This window comes from Lontra canadensis, unplaced genomic scaffold, assembly GCF_010015895.1.
Source record: "Lontra canadensis isolate GAN:19392208 unplaced genomic scaffold, GSC_riverotter_1.0 scaffold164, whole genome shotgun sequence".
Lineage (NCBI taxonomy): Eukaryota > Metazoa > Chordata > Mammalia > Carnivora > Mustelidae > Lontra > Lontra canadensis.
In genome coordinates this window covers 1,626,166-1,646,341 of record NW_022631158.1, presented here as the reverse complement: position 1 = coordinate 1,646,341, position 20,176 = coordinate 1,626,166, and the positions used below count along the sequence as shown (strand labels likewise).

Below are 20,176 nucleotides of genomic sequence, written 5' to 3'. Positions count from 1 at the left end.
GTGTCTCACAGTTAGGAGCAGCAAGACCAAGACTGGAGTCCAGCTCCTCTGCCTGCAAAGGCCCCGGTCCCAATTCTTCCTCTTCCCCCATGCCTTCCATATTGTATAGCCTCTCCTTGGCCTCCCTTCTTCTGCTCACGTCCTCCTGCAGTCTGTCCTCCCACCACCGTGACTACCAACTATGTCACTGCCCTGTGTAGTCCCCCATCAGTGCCATGAGCACACAAAGGGACAGCTGGGCTGTCCTCACCTCCCTCTGCCCTTGCCTCCTGCTGGCCCCTTGCATGTGCTATGTTCCTGGTGCCAAAGCACATTGCGCTGTTTCATAACTCTGGGGCCCCAGTTTTTTTTTTTTTTTTTTTTAAGGGAGGGAACATGTGTGTAAGTGGGGAGGGGCCGAGGGAGAGAGAGAGAATCCCAAACAGGCTCCATGCTCAGCGCAGAGCCCGACACAGGGCTCAGTCATGTCCTGAGCCAAGACAAGAGTCGGATACTTAACCGACTGAGCGACCCAGGTGCCCCTCACCCTTTTCTTTGACTCCGTGCCTTTCTCTGGGCAGTTTCCCTTGTGAGGGATGTTCTCCCTTCCCCCGTCTGATGGCTGGCTTTCCTAGGCTCATCCAGATCTGCTCCCCACCAGGCCAAGTGCCTGCAGGCTGGTCTGTGTGTGCCATCCGTGGGCTGCCTCCCCGTCACGAGAGCTCTGCCAGGTGGTGCACGGTTCCTTCTCTGGGTTCTGGCAGCCGCCTGCTGTCCCGCTTCCAGGGCCCTGGGGTGCCAAGGGCTCCCTTGGGGACTGCGCTGTCTTCCTCTCTCCCCGTACTCTGCCCCCACCTTTGTAAATAGTCCGCAAGTGCACGCACCTTGGGTGACTCCTGTGATCTTTTTCGTGCCAGGCCGCAGCCTGAAGCATCCCCCTCCATAGTCCCCATCACCACCCACCTCTTCAGGATGCTGCTGGGACAGCAGCTTCCAAGTGCGCCCTTCCCGGTAGCAGGCTGGCTCTGCGTCCCCCATGTCCCCAGGGCTCTGCTCCTCGGTCTGTGCTCACCCCACTGTGGAGCACTACGAGCTCCTCGAGGTCAGAATCTGGACCGGGCTCCGTGCTGCCTCCCGAGACAATCTGCTGTGGGGTTGGGGAGGGGGTGGGCAGAGTAAGATACATGTTCCTTAGACTAAAGTTATGCTGAACCATTCCCAGGGCTCAACACTGCCTCAGCCGCTGCTCTTGGGTAGTGGGGAGACAGCCAAGAAGAGAGAGCTTGTGGCATCACAGCAGGAAGAAAAGAATTCTCAAGCCAGGACAGTCTGGCTTCACGACCTTCTCCCATCCCCCAACCCTGGTGCCTGGCTTCCTTAGTCCCCCCAGCCCAGCCCTTCCCCAGACTTCCAAAGTGAAAACAGAAGGACATTAAAAAGTGATTGGGAATTGTAATGAGATCAAGGATGTGTCCGCTCCGCCCCCCCAACCCCCCATTTTGTTCCAAGATCTGTTTGTGACGGGGAAGTAAAGATACATGGTTCCGTATAATTAAAAAAAAAAAAAAAGAAGAAGAAGAAGAAGAAAAAAAAAAAGGAAACAGGAGATTGTGATTGAGAGGGGGCTGTCTTGGGACAGATTGTCCTGGGGTGTGTGAGGGGTTTGGGTGTTGATGTCGGCCCCACCACCACATTCTCTTATCCTTGAGTCCTGAGATGATGTGCCTTCAAGTGAGCTGTGATTCGGACCTTCTCTGATGTAGGATCGGGAGGTGGGTCAGAGGAATCAGAGAAGGAAAAGTACCTGGTCATGCCGGCCAGGCACCCCAAGCCCTGGAAGGGGAGTGGGTGCCCTCTCCTCGCTTTCTGTCAGACACATGGGGGTTCCCGTGCTGAGCAAGTGATGGGGGAAGCGGGGGTGGATTAGAGCAGAGGATAGAGTGTGTCATGAATCCCAGGACAGAGTGTGTCATGAATCCCATGAGTCCCAGGAAGCTCCAGGTGGGTCATTTGAGGACTGACTGCCTTTGGAAAAACTAGGATGAGCATTTATAGTATTCCTGGGTTGGTCTATTTGAAGAAACTCGGGTGGAAGGTGGGCAGGCAGGGATCGCAGAGAAACCAAGCACCTCTCCCCCGAGTGTCCCCTGGAAATCTTACCCACGTGAGGATGAATTTATAGGCAACCAGAGAGAACCTGTGAAGGCATCAAGGACTTGGGAACATATCTGGAGTAAGGAAATTCAGAGTTTCGAGGTGGCCTCAATGCCTAAAAAGATATTAGCCACCACGACAATCTAGTAATCAGAGGCTATTTGACGGTGGGAAGGCAGGTTGTGTAGAAGTTGAGGAACCTGGCTGAGACGGCTGGGGTTCAGATTCTGGCTCAGAATCTGTCATGGGTTGGATTGTGTCCCCTCAAAAAGAGAAGTCCCAGTCATAACCCTTGATACTCGTGACCCCTGGCTTCCCCTGGACCATGCCGTTAGGGTGCAGATCTGTTAAGACACAGGACGTGGGTGATGTGTCCCAGCCCTGGGGACAGCTGTGAAGTAAGCAGTTTCACTGTGGGACCAGTTCATGAGTTCATCGTTGTCCCCTCACGCCAGAGAGCAGCCTGAGAAAGCATCTGAGGGGAGCAGGCCTCACGTCCAGAATGGCTAAAATGAGGGATGGAGAAGACAGATATGGAAGGAATTTCGGATAGAAGAAAACCAGCCCAAGTGATAGAGAGCCCCGGGAACGCAGCGGGAGGAAAAGCTAATCCGACCGAAACAGTAATGAGAGAGAAAAATGATCGCCACAAAGGTCAATTTTATCTAAAGATTCAATTAAAACTCAGAGGCATGGAGAAAATGTGACAAACAGGGACCAGAGTGTGGACACATGTTCATGTGGCAGGGCTGGCGGGCTGAGAGAGACATACCAGTCCTGGGGCGGGGGGCAGGGGTGGGGGGGGCGCTCGCTACTCTGACCCTCATGTGTTTCTGGGAGCAAAGCCCTGGGGCCTCCCTCCGAACCAGCACCTCTCCTAAAACTGCCCCCAGGCACTCGGAGGATAACACATTCGTTTGGGGGAGGGTGGCTGGGCTGCCAGGGGGCATCCTTGCTCCTGCTGGGTGGGAGTGAGGTGGGATTCTCCTAGGACAGAGCTGTCCTCGGCAGGTCTGACCCAGCAGGGCGGTCCTGGTGTCCCCTGTGCTTTTTCACCTCGTGCTTTGTTCTCTCCCAGTGCTTTGGCCTTGAGAAGACCGACTGGGGGCACCTGGCTGGCTCAGTCGGTGCAACAAGCAACTCTTGATCCTGTGGTTGTAGGTTTGAGCCCTGCATTGGGTGTGGAGACGATTCAAAAATAAAATCTTAAAAAAAATAGAAAGATCCCATTGGGTTTTGTTTCTGCCGTCTGCAAGCTACTCGGTAGCTTATTGTTCCAGCCACGGTCCATTCCGCTCTGTCCTGGGGGGTGTCTTTTGGGTCAGGAACACGCACGGTTCTGAGAGCTCAAGAGGAGAATCTCTGCTTCCTTCTAGCTCGAGGCCCCACCACCCCGCATGGTGACATCAGGGGCCCAGGGGTGACTTCGCTTTGTTCTTTCACTCACAGGCTCACAGTTTAAAAGTATTTCTACAGCACGTGGGTTACAGAATATTTGCCCATCCCCTGTCTCGCCCACTCTCCATCTGCCCGTCCCAGACCTTTACAACACTCTGAGAGAGATTTTTAGTCTCATTTCAAGGGTAAGGAGAGCAGGAAAAAACTGCCCGAGGCCCCGTGTGTGGTTTGGGCTGCGGCAGGCCCTAGGCCGGACAGTGAGACCCTCTCCACAGGCTGTGAGCAGAACAGGGTGTGGGGGCCCGTGTGAGGGGCTCCCCATCTGTGGGTCTTGGGTTAGGGGACGTGTACACAGACTCAGGAAACCTTGCTCGAAACTCTTCACATTCTCTGTAGCCAGTAGATTCCAAAGTCAACAGGCCATCCCCACAGAGACGAGGGCGGGGGACGGAGCTCTCACACAGGGGGCCAAGGCCATGCCGGTTTCGAGGTCGTCCTATCAGAGAGAAGGACGGGGACAGAGTAACCCGGAGGCTGAGTGTCAGGAAGTGATGAGCACTTGTGGACACAAGTGCAATGTTAACTGATTCCAGCTCGTCCCAAAGAGGTGAGCTCATGGAGAAAAGTCATGGTGGCTTCCCAGATTTTTATACCGGCCTCCTTAAAAGAACACAGAATGGCAGGCAGAGCTTAAAAGCAAACATGAACGCAGAGGAGCAGCTGCGATGGACTGAGCTTCTGGGCGCAGTGGGCTCTAGGAAAGGGCTAAGGACGAGAGAACCAGCGCAGCGGATGGGAGCATGGCCCCGGAGCTGCCAAGCCTCTCTCTGCATCTGCCCGTTCCATTTTTCTACCTCCCTCCCTTTTCTTCCTTCAGTGCAGCACGATCTGATCTTCAAACTAGAAATGCTAGAACATAGGAGACTTACAAAACAACGTTTAAAAACCATGAGAACAAAGGTGGCCCTTCTTAAAGTGTGTCTGAGCCTCAGGTACTTGGGTCCTGAGGTCCTAACGAATGAGATGTGAGAAGGTGGCCAGGACGAGACATTCCATGCCACTTTGTAGGAAGGAGGAAAGTCTGGGTCCAGGGATCACACACTAGTGAACTCCTCCAAGAGATCATTACGCAGACAGTCTGTGAGAGCTTGGAAAAGGAAGTAGTGGTCACCAGGCACCAGTGCTAAAAACCAATGACCCAGGTATGCTTACACACCCGCCCTTGAGCGCCGTTGTGCGAATTGGCTTTGAGCGTCTGAGATGACCACAGTGCGGAGCAACAATGAGATCCTGTCACGCTCAGCGAACCCTGGAATGTGATTCAGTTCTGTGTCCTTGGCAAGAGTCCCTGGAAAGCTGAGGGGTGTGCAGGAAAGTTTATAGGGAAGAGGGAACTCCTGTTTGCCGAGCAAGCAACTTGCCGTGTGCTGGGCGTTGTGTTAAATATGGAGAGTGTGTGTGTGTAAATACCGATTAAACTGAGGATGGAAAGGGCTCTGTCAATGGAGGGGTTGGCCTGAGGTCAACAGCTGGGAAGTGGAAAAGCTACGACTTGAACCCAGATCTTACTCACCCGCAGCCCTCAGCGCAAGCCTGGTGGGGCCGTAAGCCATGGACATGGTGCCGTGCAAGAACTGTGGAAAGAGGGGGTAGTGGATCGCTTTACCAATGAGCTCATGAAGCGTGGTGGCAGTTTCCAAATATCCCGGAGGTTGCCCTGTGGACAGAGGATTAGCCTTGTTCTCTAAAGCCCCAAAGGGTGGAGGTAATAAGGCGCTTACTGTCCCATAACCACTTGCTGCTGGGAGCTCCCCTCTCTGGGTGCATTCCTCCTCCGCAGCCCGGGCGGAGAGGCAGTGCTGTGATCGTCCCTGGTTCGCCGGCGCAGAACCATGGAGAGCCAGGATCTCCGGCAGGTCGGCTGCCGAGCCTGGCCAGATATCCAGGTCTGTCCCACATGAGGGCCGCGTGGGTCTGTCCCCCACGAGGGCCGGCATTTGTTTCCCTCTGCTGCGTTCCTGTTGGTCGATTTCTAATCAACATATGCAAAAGTGGCCAAGTAAAGAGAAGCTCCCAGAAAGGGAGTCCTCTACTGGGAGTGAATTGCCCTTCGCTGACACATCCTGAGGGGCGGGGACGCTGGGTGGGATCCAGGCCTGATGACCCCCCAAAGTGTCTTTGTGCTACTCTGTTTTTCTTCTGTGCTCTTAAGAGAAACAAATTTACTTTAGATTACTAGTCGAGGAAAGGAGGTGTTGGCGGTGGGTCTGCTGTTCCTTTAGTGCTCTGTCAACCTGAGTTCTGTGACAATCTCCACATCTAGTTTCTCCAAGATCCCCTTTCTATTTCAGTCATTCATGGTAAGTTCATGAATAGAAAATAGAAGAGTTTATTGCTATAGCTTTGAAGCGTAACAGTTCCATTAGCAGGTGAGAATTAGAACTATGCGAACCTGAAAATAAAAACAAGAAATTTGAAGGGAGAACAGAACCTAACAAAACCTTAGTAATCATCATTGCAGTATAATGAGCTACTGTCTTACCATATAGTGAACTACTGTGGTATCCCACCTTTGATAATTACACAGAAAGTTGAGAAAATTGAGATGCTTTTTGGAAACAGGATCAAAATGGCACCAGACTTCAGGATAAAGAAGAGGAAAAAGTCTTCCCTCATTCTCCGGAGCACTCATGTTGGTCTCCTTCCCTCCCCTGCCCCTAACACACAAAATCACAGTTCTTCTTTTTTTTAAAAAAAGATTTTATTTATTCATTTGACAGAGACACAGCGAGAGAGGGAACACAAGCAGGGGGAGTGGGAGAGGGAGAAGCAGGCTCCCTGCTGAGCCGGGGCTCGATCCCAGGACCTCGGGATCATGACCTGAGCCAAAGGCAGACGCTTAATGACTGAGCCTCCCAGGTGCCCCCAGAATCACAGTTTTTAAGAAAACCATATGAATAAATAAGTGTTCTTGGAATATGTTTCTAGACCTGGAAATTTGGATCTGGCAGCCTTAATTTGTTGGTTTATTCATTTCTTGGTGAATGAGGTCCCTTGGAAAAACTTTGTGCCGCTTGGCTGTGTTGGTGGACACTTGTCTAAGCTCTGACTAGCAGACATTTTGGGTTAGCTAGAGGTTATCTTTTTTGTTGTTGTTGTGGTTATTTATCTTTAGTAAGGACACTGTACCTCTCTGAACTCACACGTAGCACCACCTGCCGTTAGTCCCCAGGGGCTGCCTCTGCACTCGGCAGCCCTCCGATTTGCTGGAATGTGCTTTGTCCAGCAAGGGAACGTTAACCTCCCTTGCTGCTGCTCCTGGCCGCCTTCCTGGTCTCCGTGCCCTGTCGGCAAGCCGCTCTGCCTTCATACCTGCCCTATCCGTTGTAATTCCTGTTCTCAGTCCATAGGGCATTGCCTAGTAATTAAAAACTCAAAAATGGAAGGAGTTTTATGTGTGATTCAGCTGAGCTAACAGACCTTACTTCCTTGGTTCGGGGGCAGGGGGGAGTGAAAACCTAGACAGACCACATCATAGGTCGGGTGCTCACTAGTGACGGCTCGGTGCCTCCCTCCCTCCTCCGCGAGCATTAGGAACCTTCTGTGTGTCCATTACCATGCTGGTGCTGGGGGCAGCAGGAGGTTGTCCTTTCTCCTTCAAGGAGCTCTAGCGTAAATGTTGGAGTACAAGGGAGGTGCTGTGGTAACGGGGAGCCCAAGGGGGTTCGTCAGCTCCTGTTGGGAGCATGGGGTGGGCAGGAAGGCTTCTCTGAACCACATCTTGAAGGATACTGAGGCTGTCAGGTGGAAAGGCAGGTGGATGTATGTGACTGGTTCTGAAGGGCTATGTAGGTCAGGACTCTGGGGAAAGACGAAAGTGGGAAGGTAGCCATGCTGAGGAGTTTGGACTTGATTCCGAGGGCAGTAGGAAGCCTTTGTGAGGTTTTAGAGGGAAATAATGAGACGTAGTTTGTGTTTTTAAAAATACCACTTTGCTAGCAAGGTAGAGAATGGGTTGGCCCTAGGGGAGCTAGGAAGCAGAGAGAGATGCTAGACAGGTTGCAAAAATCCAGGTGAGAAAAGAAGGTTCTGTGAAGTAAGGCCGTACCGTGGAGGAGAAGGAGAAAATACATTTCCAAGCCGCAGTGAGGAGATGGGCTGCAAAGAACGGGGTCGTGAGCAAGAGATGACGGAGAATAAGGGAGGGGTGGGTGTGGCTCAGGTTTCTGGCTTGATGGATCCGGGGCCCTTGTCCAGATGGGGCTTGGGAGAAGGAAGGCCCGGCTTGCTTGGAGAATTACGAGGACGCTCATCAATTTATTGGGCACTGGGATAAATTTGAGATGATTCAGAGACACTCAGTGGGGGGCCACCTAGAAGGATTGCTGTGGGGGCGGGGCTCGGTCTCAGTAAGGATGGAGGAAGAGATGTTTTCTGGGAATGAGGAGAGGGAGGTCCCACAGATGAGGCCCCGATTCTCCCCTCCCCTGCCCCATGCTGACAGCGCTCAGACCCGGCTGATCCCGCAGCAGCCTGCCCTAGACCCCTTCAGACTCCGCCAGTTGGGGCCTTGCTTACGACTTTCCCCCTTTCCACAGCCTTCCCTCCGCCTTCACTCTTGTCCCCAGCAGCCAGAAAAGAGCACCAGGAAGTGAGTCCTCTGCTCTGAAGAACCCATCCCCAGGGGTTCCTCTTCTCCCCTGGAGCGCATGCTCTGACCTTCCAGGGCCCCCATGTGCTGGCCTCTGGCTGCTTCCATGACCCTGTCACCGAGCCCACAAGCTCCATTGAAGCCACCGTGACCTCTGGCTGTTCTGCGAACGCTTCCAGCACCTTCTGGATGCCGCAGGGCTTTCATGGGAGTGGCTCCCACTTCTTGCAGTGGTGTTGCCAGGGGGTTCCCCGAGAGGTTCCCTATGCTCTGGCCTCTGCCTCTCCACAGGGTCTCCCCACCACCCGCCCTGGCTAGAACAGCCGCCCCACACACTGCCCCTCGTTCTGCCTCTTTTTCCTTAGAGCCCTCGTGTTGTTGATGGAGATCCCCTGCACATGAGCTCTGTGGCTTTAGGGCTTTTATCTGTCCTGCTGCTGGGAAAGCGCCCGGCCCGCAGTGGGCACCTGGGTGTGGGGAGATGGGCAGAGCCATGGAACGGTCGTGTGGAGGCCGTGGGCCTGCTGGAGAGGGACTCTGATAATGACACAGACTGTCTTCATCTCCCCCAGCGGGGCCCGCGTTGCCGGCTCCCCGACTCCCCTTGTCTGGATAGACCCATGGACAGGTGTCCAGAAACTTGCCCCCATTCCCATCAGTAGGATGTGGACTCATTGCTCTGATAAGGATGGTAACGATTTTTTCCCTTCTAACAGACAAGCTCCCAGCACAGATTTGCTGCCTGGCAATAGCATGGGGTCTTGTCCCGCCCATGCCCCCACTTCTGAATCCAGAGCTCACTCAGGGGAGTGTCTGGTGCTTTTGGAAAGTGCCGGCTGCCTTCGTAGGAAGAGGCGAGCTCTGTCTTCCGCATGTCCTTCAACAGAGTTTACCTTGTTGGAGATTTGAACCTAATGCAATCTTCGGTGCATTTTTCTGTTCCTCTTCGTGTAGGATCTTCTACGTTTCTCATGATTCCCAGGACCTGAAGATCTTCAGCTATATCGCCCGAGACGGTGCCAGCAACATTTTCAGGTGTAACGTCTTTAAATCCAAGAAGAAGGTAAATGGGCCATCTTTGGTCATTTTCTATTTTCCTCTGACGGAACCAGAATAACCCCCCTCCCCAGTGCTGACCCCTCCCCTGTTGTCGGAGAGGCAAGATTCGAGGTGGCTCTGCATGCGTGACATGCGGGAGCCCTCGAGCGGTCTGTCAGTGTCCCTGTGTAATGAACTTCCCCTTCAGTTTCATCTCAGCTTTGTACTCCGTGACACACGGGCATCTCGAGCATTCTTGGGCCGATGGACAAGGGCTCTGGAACAGGACAGGTGGATCACACCAGGAGTGTGGTAGGCAGGAAGCACGGCATTGACTTAAGTGACCTTCCATCATATTCTGAATATCGATCAGGGGTCTACAAATCATGACATGTGGAGGCAAGTGGAGACTCTGTGCGAGGTTGGCTGTCCTGGGTGGTTATTTTGGGGTTGTAACCTTGATGCTTGAGTAAATACAACTTTGGCAATTTGATAGATGCTTTTTCTATCTTTTCTCCAGAATTTAACACAAAACAGGAGTTAGAAACCTGGGGTCTAGCCCCTCCTCTCTACTGGAGCCCTGAGAGATGTTATGTGGGGCACTATCCCCTATGGGTCTCCGCTTCCTTGTCTATAAAACAAGGAGGTGAGTCAAAAGCAGAGTTTCCCACAACGTCTCCTGGAAAATATTTACCACCCAAAATGTTCCATGTCAAAATTATCCTCTTTGAATTTGCTGGGAAGTCCTAAAGTTCGAGAAACTCCTTAACTCTGTTTAACCCAGCATCTCACAAAACTGATTTGGCCACGGGATCATGTTTTTGCCTTGTAATCTGTGTAATCTCCTAGGAGCTATTTTTCTGCAGAGGGGATTTTAGAAAACACTTTCTTTATGCCTCTAAGATTCCTTACACGTCTGCTGGTCTGGCCACAAACCACAGAGCATGGTTTTCTGTGAGGACAACTTCCAAATCCCTTCCTAGGGACCCCTTCTTTGATGCTGTATGACTTCGTAGACTATAAAGCATCTTTAATGGATTTGAAGGGACTGTGTCAAGTAGGCCTAATCAGGATAATACGTGACAGGGCCATGATTCACTAATGTGTGTGTCCAGTCCCCGACCTGTCCCCCGTGCTTTACTAATTTACCTTCTTCCTCTAAGGAGATTGGTGCCCTTGGCCACCTGTTCCCAGGCTTTTTAATGCAGATCATGGAATTTGGATAGAAGGACCTAGAACTGGAAAGGTGGAAGGAAAATGCGCAAGTTGCCAGACTTCTAGATGATAGTACAGTGGAGGGAAAGTGTGTAAGTGGGGCCGAGTCAAGCTGCGTGTTGAAGAACTGATAGGAAGAGGAGGAGGGAGAGGGGGGCAGACAGAAGCCAGAGGGGTTGCGGACAAGCACGGGGGGCTTGGGAGGGTGAATGGCTCTTCTATAGTTTGGAGGTATAAGGGATCTGGGAAATGCAGTGTTCCTGAGAATTAAGAATTGGCTCCTACATAATGTGCTTTGACAGGTGCAGCTAAAGACTACGATCCCTTTTAATTCATTTTGAATGCCCCACTGGCCATCCGACTTCCATTTCGTCTGGAGACTGGACCACGTGGGCCTTGGGATTTATTAGAGCTACACACTGCATGTTATAATTTACCAAGTACTTTAATATCTAACCTTCTTTGATTCTTCTAAATCCTCTGTGAAGAAGTTAAGACAGGTAGTTTTCACCCCCGTCTCCCCGATGACTAAACGGAAGCTCAGAGAGATGCAGTGACTTGCATGGTCGCCTGAAGAGGCACTGGCCGGAGTCAGAATGGAAGAATTTTGAGCAGGGAAACCTAGGGTAAAGGGTATCATTCCTTCTGTTTGCTTTGTCATCAGATCTAGCAGAGTGACACAAACACAGTGGGGTCGTCCCGTTTCTGCCAAAACCTGATTCGGGGAGCAGGGCCTACTGGGACTTTGACCTCGAAGAGAAGCACGGAATTAAGCTCTTATTACCCAGTGACAAGCAGTGGTCGCCTGGCTCCCTCTCAGTTCAGCTTTTCCTGTGTCTCCAAGCTCTCGGGCCTCATTCGGATCTGGCTCTTCTATTTCCCGTGGCTCTTTCCCCTTAGCTCCTGAGTTGTTACTCTCAGAGGAGTGGGTTCTCAGGCCCCTTGCTGGCCTGCAGCCACGCAGCTGGGAGAATGCTGTCCCCAGCCTGTGGGGCGCGCCGCTGCCCAAACGTGCGTGGAAGAGCCAGTGAGGAGAAGTGAGGTGTGCAGGGAAACCCGCAGACGGCGCGCGGGGGACCGGCCTGCAAGGTTTTGCATGCTTATCCCGGTGAGCCTCTGGGGACGGTGATTTGCGGTTTTGTAAAGCGCTTCTGGTCTGGGGAGGTAACAGTTAGTTTGGGTGAGAGTTTTAATTGGCCAGTCATAGGAACTTAGGGGGGTGGGGGTGCGGGGACTCCATGCCCTCAGGGGACGTGTCTTGCAGGGATGTTTTCAGAGCATCGGAGGTCGATCGGGAGATCTCTTGACTGGCAGTCAGCAGACCTGGCTGTTCTCCAGAGCCTTTGTGTTGATCACAGTGTAGAAAACCCACTGATGAGCTCCTTGCTGTGTCAAGGGCTTGGGGTATCACTGTTTGGATCACACCATGGCCCCAGTGTGGGCGCCCAGGGCCCGGACAGTCTCCTCATGTGGTTCCCGTTCACCCTGGGGAGCAGAGCTGTCTCTCCTCTGGGTTGAGAACAGGGGTGAGGCATCTCTGCTGTCCTGTTGGAGGCCCCCATCTGCGCCCCCACACGACTATGATTCTGGATCTGGGGAACCTTGCGCAGGTTGCTCACACATATGGCCGGCGTGGTTCTCCTCTTGGGCTCTTGTCAGGAGCCAGACAGCAGAAGACTGTGGCAAGCCAGCCTAGCACCTGCTGGTCACCCTAGGACCCCAGGTCACTCAGGTTCTGGCTTAGAAGGAAGTCATCTGTTTTGTTTACCTGCTATGCCTGTGACTCTTCTAAACTCTCTATATGTAAGTTCTCTTACGTCATTCCTGCGGCAGGTGTGTGAGATAGGCACTTGTCCACTCTTCATTTTCCAGATGGGAAAACAGAAGCTTAAGGGGCATAAGTCATAACAAGTGGGACTGAGCCCAGAGAATCTGACTCTTAACCACTCCATTTGACTGTTTTCCATCAGGAAGTTGCAGACTTCTCCAAGACCTGTTTGCAGTAAGATTCTCCTGCCCTTGTCATTTGCGTACGGAGAGCTCCTTAACTCTGAATGACCCAAGGCACTCTGACATAGATTTCCCTTTTTTTCCTCTCACTGTCTTTGTAGGGTAGGTATTGACTCCATCATATAGTTGGCGAAGGAAAGGGCCCAGGGAAGTAGGTGGCCATTGGTCGCACAGTGAGTCAATAGTGCCGCTGACGCTAGAACCGCTAGAACCGGGCCTCCCGCCTCCTCACCCTGAGCTCCAACCAACCTCTGTTCCGTGAAACTCGTAAAAGGAATGTGAACCCCTCCCCCAACGAAGTGCGATGAGAGGCATCTCAGGAATGCCGGTGGTTGTGTGTGGAAATATCCGATCATCAGGAACAAGTTCTGTGTGACTGGGAAGGATTGCCAGGATGGTTGGTGGACGTGTGTCTGCAGAGGGGGTGTCTGTCCCCGTGTCGTTGAGGCTTCTGCAAGAAAGGAAGGCTGGGAGCGGGGCTTCTCCTTGCCAGAGCATCTGGTGGAGATGTTTCCTAATGACCACGGCATCCTCCTTCCCCCCTCTGGAGCGTTCGATGCTAGTATTCATGTGCAAGGCCTCTTGCCTCCTGTGTGGTCTCTTGACCTCTCCTGTGCAGTGGCTGTCGCCCTCCTGTCCTTTCCTCCTGCCCCCAGGAGGATGAGGCTGTCGGCCCTGATTAAGTGTGACTGTACTTAATAGCGCGTCAGTGCGTGAAGTGTTGGTGATTAACAGAAGCTGTAGGAAGCTCCGTTCTCTTCGCGGGCAGCTCCTTGAAATCGTTTTGCCTGCCATCACGGCTCAGCTGGTTTGGGTTAGGAGAAATGACTTCCTCCTGTAATGCTGTCACCGTCAGATGAGGGCCCACTGCTGAGAAGTCTCACAGTCTGTCCTTGATCACTTGTGATAGACTTGGAATGATGATGACAGTCATGGGCTAAACAATAAGTCACTTGCCCCACCAAGTTTAGGATGAAGGAGAGGGAAGTCTGACACTCAGGGAAAGAGCACTTTTTTGTGTGTCTTAAATGCTGGGGTGGTGGGTTGGAGTTGGGAAGTCAAAATAGAGAAACCACAGGTTTCAGAACTCATCTGGTCCACACCTCTCTGTTTATGGATGAGGAAATCGGCACCTGGAAAGGTGAGTCAACTTGCTCCTGGTCACCTGGGTGGTGAGTGCCAGTAGCAAGGTTATAACCCAGCCTTCTTACCTCTATGGTCCTATGGTTCATGGACTAGCAGAGTACAAGGAAGAACCCAGCAGTGTACTGGAAATTTTAAGATCTCCTATGTCCTGTCGATGTCAAAACTCATACTCACTTTGAAACCAAACTTTCCCCATAGCGAGCAATATTCTGGTGTCCCAGGCACTGCCTCAATCAAATTATAGATCAAGGCCATTCCATAACCTGTTGGACAGAATCCTCACCCATCTCCCATTTCAGAGCCTTCTTACCTTGGATCTTTCTCTGTGTTGAAGTCCAAATATATATTTTTTGCTTCAGCATTGTGAATTCTGTACACTGCAATCATTTGATAGATATAAGCTTAAATCTTTTACTATAGTTAAAAAAAAAGCACATGAAAGAATCATATCTTCAGTTCTATTTTTTGTTGTTGTTCAGACTCTGTGGTAGTTCAGGTCAAGATAAGGGAATTGGACTTTATTGCTGCAATAGATGAGAAGAATCATGAACCAGGGGCCATTCTGGACCTGACTTATTGGACTTCAGTCCCCTAGAATTCAGAAGCACATGGCAGACAGGTCTCAAGTGTGGGGGGCGGGGGCAGTAGATGAGAGTGGAGAAGAAAGAGCTGTAGACTAAGGAGGAGTGTGCCCCACGTCTCTCCTTTCTTACTGTTCCCTTTGCCATCTTTGTATCCATGATGAGCACCTGCTCCTCCCTTTCCTCGCTTACCCAAGGACTCATTTCATCATCTCCAGATTGTGAAATACACCTTCTTCCAGGACAGCGAAAAGCAGAGCAGTGCCCAAGGTCATTCATTAAGTCATCTGCAGAATCAGACAAATAGATACCAATCTTCACGCGTGTGTCACACTCGGAAGATTCCCCATGTCAACAGGGCCAACCAACAACAGGGAAGAGAAGCTAAAATCATGACAGGCTATACTTTTTCCCTGGATCAGCCAAGTACGGGGGCATCAACCTTTTGATTTCTGTCTTCCTGAGGCCACCACTGCGGGCTCTTGTGTGCCTTTGAGTCACTGCCACTGTCACAGAGAACGTGGCCTTAGTTCCTGGTGGCTGCTGCGGTTCCCTGGATACTGACACCCATTAGGCGTGTTGTTGGCAGCCCCAGTAGGCACACTAAAGAGGACAGCCTTTGGTTGTGTCTTGACCCCTGTGCTGGACAGACAGATGGCCTGGGGGTGGGGAGGAGGATGGAGGCTTTGTCGGCGTGAATAAGTGGAATGGTTTAAAGAAGCATTTCTGTGTGTCTAGAGAGTAAGTAGCACCAAGTTGTAAGACTGCCTCCTTTCCAGGCCTGTTTCACTAAGTTGCCTGTAATCGGCACTCTCCTGAGCTGCCGTGCTCCCTGTCTGTGGCCGAGAGCCACTCCGAGGTTAGATATTCCTTCCCAGCTTTGAAAAACATCAAAGTGACCACTGCCGGCCTAGTCTTGACAACTTACAGCCCACAGATGCTTTGGGGCTGCTGATGGAAAGTGGCTTTTGGACAGGAAGATTGGATCCATGTGGCTGAGCACTTTCAGGGGACTTTTGTGAGGCCAACCAGGATTTGTCCAGAAAAAAATGTGGCAAAGTGACACTTTGTAGAAATCTAGCAAATTCCAGAGAAGGGCCAGATTCTGGAACTGGGGAAGACTGCCTTCCCAGCAGGCCACTCATATGTCCTGCTCCATGCCTGGCTGCCTTCCCAGCTTTACATCTCCACTTTGATGTCTGAAGGCCTGTTTGTGGTCATAAGATGTGAGCAGCTGCTTGTGGCCCTTGGGGACCTATGGAGAGGTTCTTTTGAAAGCTGCTTGTAGTGAGAGTCCTCCCTCGTGGGCTTAGGCATGGCATACAAACTAGTAAGTCTTAGCACATGTGAGTCCTACATTCCTCAGTGGTGGCAGGCAGAACCAGCTTTCTTGCTTGGAAGGCCAGAAGGCCCAGTCCCTCACTGGGGCAGGCCCAGCAGATAGGAAGCAGCATGGCTGTGCAGAGAGCAGATGGCACCAGCGGAGGGAGGGACAGGCCCTGCCTGGCACAGGTTGGCTCTCCAAGCCTCCTTCCAGTAACTTCCCCTAGTGGGGTCCTTAAATGGGAATCACCTAACAGTAGACTTCCCACGGGGGAGGGGAGGCAAGCCTGAGAGGTCAGTGGGCACCAGAACTCACACAGCCATTTCTGAGAACTGGGAGCCATCCAGCATCTCGCAGCTCCTGGAGTGGTGAGAAGGGAGCCCCGTGCTCTTACGTGTCTCTCTCCTCCTGTAAAGCAGGCAGCCGAGTAGCTTGATTCCATGTTCAAGTTCGAGGGCTCTCCGTGGAACGTGCCACTGGGTCCTTTCCTGTGAGTGGAAATGTGACTCCCATTAGCACAAATCGAAGGAAGCCGTTTAGCCGAGAATGCACATCTAGAACTCGAATCCGACAATTTCCTGGTGGTGGAAACCATCACACAGGCGCAGACCAAAGATCATCCGGCCCATCGCTTCTCCTCTGTTACGTGCTGTGGGCCAAGGGTGGTTTCGCCTTTTACTTTCGGTGCTCACCTGTGTAGTAAGAGGCACCTCTCTTAACATCTGTTTCTGTTGTGATGGAGTCAGTGAAGCCTTTCCTGTTTATTTTCTGTCTTAATTGCCTCTCGGCCCCAGACCCCGTTCATGAGCCCCGAGGCTGAGCCGAGCGCTGCAAGACACACTGTCACGCACCTTAGTCATACACGGACCCCTCTGGGAGGGGGAGGGGAGGTCGTAGATGGCGCTGATTCAGCCCTTTGGGTGACGTCACAGAGGCGCACACAGAACAGCTGTCACGAAGGGCGGGTCGGAAGGAGCGGGGGCCTGAGGAGAGGAGGCGGGGAGCCATTTGCGACACAGGGATGGTGGGACCGGGGAACCCATAGTCCACATTTTCTGCCTCTTTGGGGAACCGAGGTGAGGGTCCTCGGCTGCTGATGGTGAGCGAACTAATGTGTGAGCACGAGGCACGAGGGGGACTGAGCCCACTTCTTCTGGCCCCCCTGGGCTTGTCAGTGATTGCAGCGGGAGGGTATGTTCTGGACGTGTGTCCCTGATAAAGGGGGCAGAGATGTGGGCCACAGTCTGGGCTCTTCAGAGGTCAGTCCTGAGTGTGCTCGGTCGTCCGGCTGGGATGCGTGAGAAACGCAGGTCCTCAGAAGAGCGGGTTCCCACTGGATTGAACTCCGAGCGCTCCCTTTCGAAGAGAAGGTGAAGAGTCCTGGCCCAGCCCCTGTCTAATCCTCTAGGTCCAGGGGCACGTGTATGAGGACTTGCCAGCTTCTAACATCATCCCCAAAGCCAGTTGAGGAGTGTGTCTGTGGCTCCCAGGGGTGGTGGAATTGGTCCCCTGTCCTCCCCAGGAGAACCTGAAATTTTTAGCAACAGATGCCCGAATGACTGTGGAGCTTGGCCGGGTAGGCGCAGCTGACCTGGGATCTGATCAGTCAGAATGTGACGAATCTCAGACATGGGCGTAGGGGGCTCAGCCACGGTTAAATAAACTGCTGTGGTGGTGGGACGTTTGGGGACCCCCACGGACAAGGAGCAGTGAGCTGAGCTCACCCACCCTATAGTTTGCACCAGACTCAGTCTTGGGAGGAAGGTGAAAGCGGACTGATAATGTGCTTGGTCAGCTATCCCCTCCGGAGGCCAGGCACTGGAAACCATGCTGGGGGCTCTTCATGGGAGCCTGTGTGGGTCCCTTGAGACTGTAGGGGACCAGACTCCCTTGTCCCATCTCCTCCTCCTCCTCCAAGTTAAGGAGAGCTAGAGTCAAGCTCTGTCCTTGGGCTGTTAAAAGAAGTAGTTAAACATCCCCTCAGCCCAGACTCACCAGTCCCAGGAGGGAAGAAGTGACCGCTGAGTTGCCCGTCGTGTGGCAAACCCACTGAAAGTGTGATTATGCTTGGCGAAGGTGTCAGAAAGATCTTGACCACTTTTGTTAAACCCGGGAGGAGGAAATGGGCTAAGTCCAGAACGGGGGTGTTTGGTGTCTGTCCTTCCAGTTGACTTACTGTTATGGAACCCTGGTGAGTGTCTATTTTCTGGGCCATTTCAAGAAGAAAACTGGCTTTGCACTCCTCTTGGTCAGCATGGACATCACTTTCCATCTCTTTTGTGGGTTTCTGTATGCGAGGTCCTGGCACGTCCTCGCCCATCCCTGGCCTTTCTTGTGTCCTTGCAAAGGGTCCCCACGCCCTTCACTTGCTCTTTTCTTCTCCTTTCTCCTTCCCAGAGCCAGGCTATGCGAATCGTGCGGACGGTCGGGCAGGCTTTCGAGGTCTGCCATAAGTTGAGCCTCCAGCACACGCAGCAGAACGCAGACGGCCAGGAGGACGGAGAGAGCGAGAGGAACAGCAGCAGCTCAGGGGACCCAGGTAGGCACCCCGCAGGTGGCTGCGGTGAGCGTGGGTGGACGGATTGGGGGACACCCAGTATGGGGCCGCGCCTCCCTCCACCAGGGCCCAGGCAATCAGTCCACTTCAAAAAACAAGTTAGTGTTTCTTTCTCTCTCTGGATTCCAAACCTTCCTTATGGAAGCACGTGTGGCTTTCCTAATAGAAAATTACAGATGTTTATCGAACAAGGAAGCATTTAAGCGGCTGATGCTACCAAATCCGACCCCCAAGTAAACTCCAGTACAAAAGCATATTTGTGAAACAAATCAGAAAGAAGATAAAGTTTATAGTGACCTTAATAGCTCTTTCCCTGTTTTCTAAGTTCTGTAGTGCTGTAAACCTTCGATGTGGACATATTTTCAGTACCTCTCATTTTGGAGTGTCATCGAAAGTCAGGAAACCTGCGCGTCTTTTACAAAAATACAAATTCTCCTGTTCATCTCCCGCTTTAACAAAGCAATACAAATTTCTGACAGCACGAGGGGCACAATGGAAAGCTATTATATTCAGACCACGGGGGACACAGGTAACGTGGTGTGCAGAGGAAAATCCAAAGTTTCGACTATTTACATTAACAGATAACCAATTGTGAAAATCAAATTAGTGAGGTATCAACTCAGGAGGTCAGAAAACAACAAAGTAAAAGCTCACACTGCAAAGGGCTCGAGAACGCAGATGATTCGTTTTAATTCTGGCAGCACCAGGCCCCTGCTGTGTGATCTGGGGCAAGTTAATAACCTCTTTGGGTCCTAGTTCCCTCTTTGGAAGAAAACGGGAATAAAGTCGTGTCCATCTCATAGGATTATTGTGACCACAGATGAGCAGATACTTGTGAAACACTTGGTTCATAGTAAACACCAGATACATATTAGCTGTTATTATTTTAACAGAAATATGGAAAAATAAACAAGAAAGAATAGAAAAATTCCTGGAAAAATGAGCAATGACAGATGAGTGGCTATGCAGACATGAAGACATAAAGCTACACTAGCTAGAAATACCGAGGCATGAATGTGTCCCTGAATGGGTCGAAATAGACCCCAGCACATCCAACATATGATGTTATTCTAGATGTTGCTGGGAAGCTATTTTCCAGATGAACATTTATTTTAAAGACTTTATTTATTTATTTATTTGAGGGTGGGGGAGGGAGTGAGGGAGAGCACAGAGGGAGAGTGAAATGGAGAAGCAGGCTCCCTGCTGAGCAGAGCCAGATGGTGGGGCTCGATCCTAGGACTCTGAGACCATAACCTGACCTGAAGTCAGACACCCAACTGACTGAGCTGCCCCGGTGCCCAGAGACTAACATTTAAATCAGGAGGCTTCGAGTACAGCAGAACACCCTCAGTGATGTAGGTGGGCCTTAACAAATCAGTTGAAGGCCTTAATAGAGCAAAAGGGGAATTCTGCCAGCAGATGGCCTTTGGTCTTGGACTGCAACCCTTCCCTGGGTCTTGAGCTCGCCCTACAGATTTTGGACTTGTCCCGTCTCCACATCCCATGAGTCAGTTCCTTAAAATCAGTATGTTTACGTGTATTTCCCTGATACAGTTTCCATCACTCTGCAGGGCTGTATCCTCATTTACACGAGGAGGGGCGAGGCCCTGTCACATGCCCTGCTCTGCAGGGATGCCAATCGGTTACACAGACATCCTATCCATGCTGGACCTCCTTAAGGATGTACTCTCAGGTGTTTGACCTCTTAAACTTGGAAGAAACTGTACTAGACCAGGTGTTTCTATATGTAGGGCATCATTTACATTACATCTTGGGGAGAGGGATTGCAGGAGAAGCCAGGTAGCTGAGGTCTTATGTATATTAATGTTACTTGAGAAAATGCTTACTGAGAAGGTAATAAGGGGAGGGGTGGCATGGCTGGCGGGCCTATTATTTCAGCACTGACCATCCACTACAGCTGGAGGAGCACAGTCACGTTGGTCTCAACCCACAGCCACTGTCACTGTCACCATCACCAGCTCTCTGCTCAGCCCGCTGGTCTTGCCCTGAGGTCCCACTCCCGCGATCCCATCTGCCAACTGCCCCAACCACCATCATTCTTAATAACATTTCCTTTTCTCCAACTTTCTTATTCTAAGATTATGGTGTGTTACCTCTAACCC

General features: G+C 51.8%; 1 protein-coding gene across 7 annotated transcripts in view; it reads left to right on the top strand.

Moving 5' to 3' along the window:
* NOS1AP (nitric oxide synthase 1 adaptor protein) overlaps window positions 1-20,176 on the top strand; it is a 260,575-nt gene that overhangs the window by 209,151 nt on the left and 31,248 nt on the right. For all 7 annotated transcript variants that reach the window (XM_032845453.1, XM_032845449.1, XM_032845457.1 and 4 more), the window contains 2 exons: window positions 9,137-9,245; window positions 17,894-18,035. In XM_032845453.1, coding sequence (XP_032701344.1) covers window positions 9,137-9,245; window positions 17,894-18,035 — 251 coding nt within the window. The remainder of the gene's footprint in view (window positions 1-9,136; window positions 9,246-17,893; window positions 18,036-20,176) is intronic.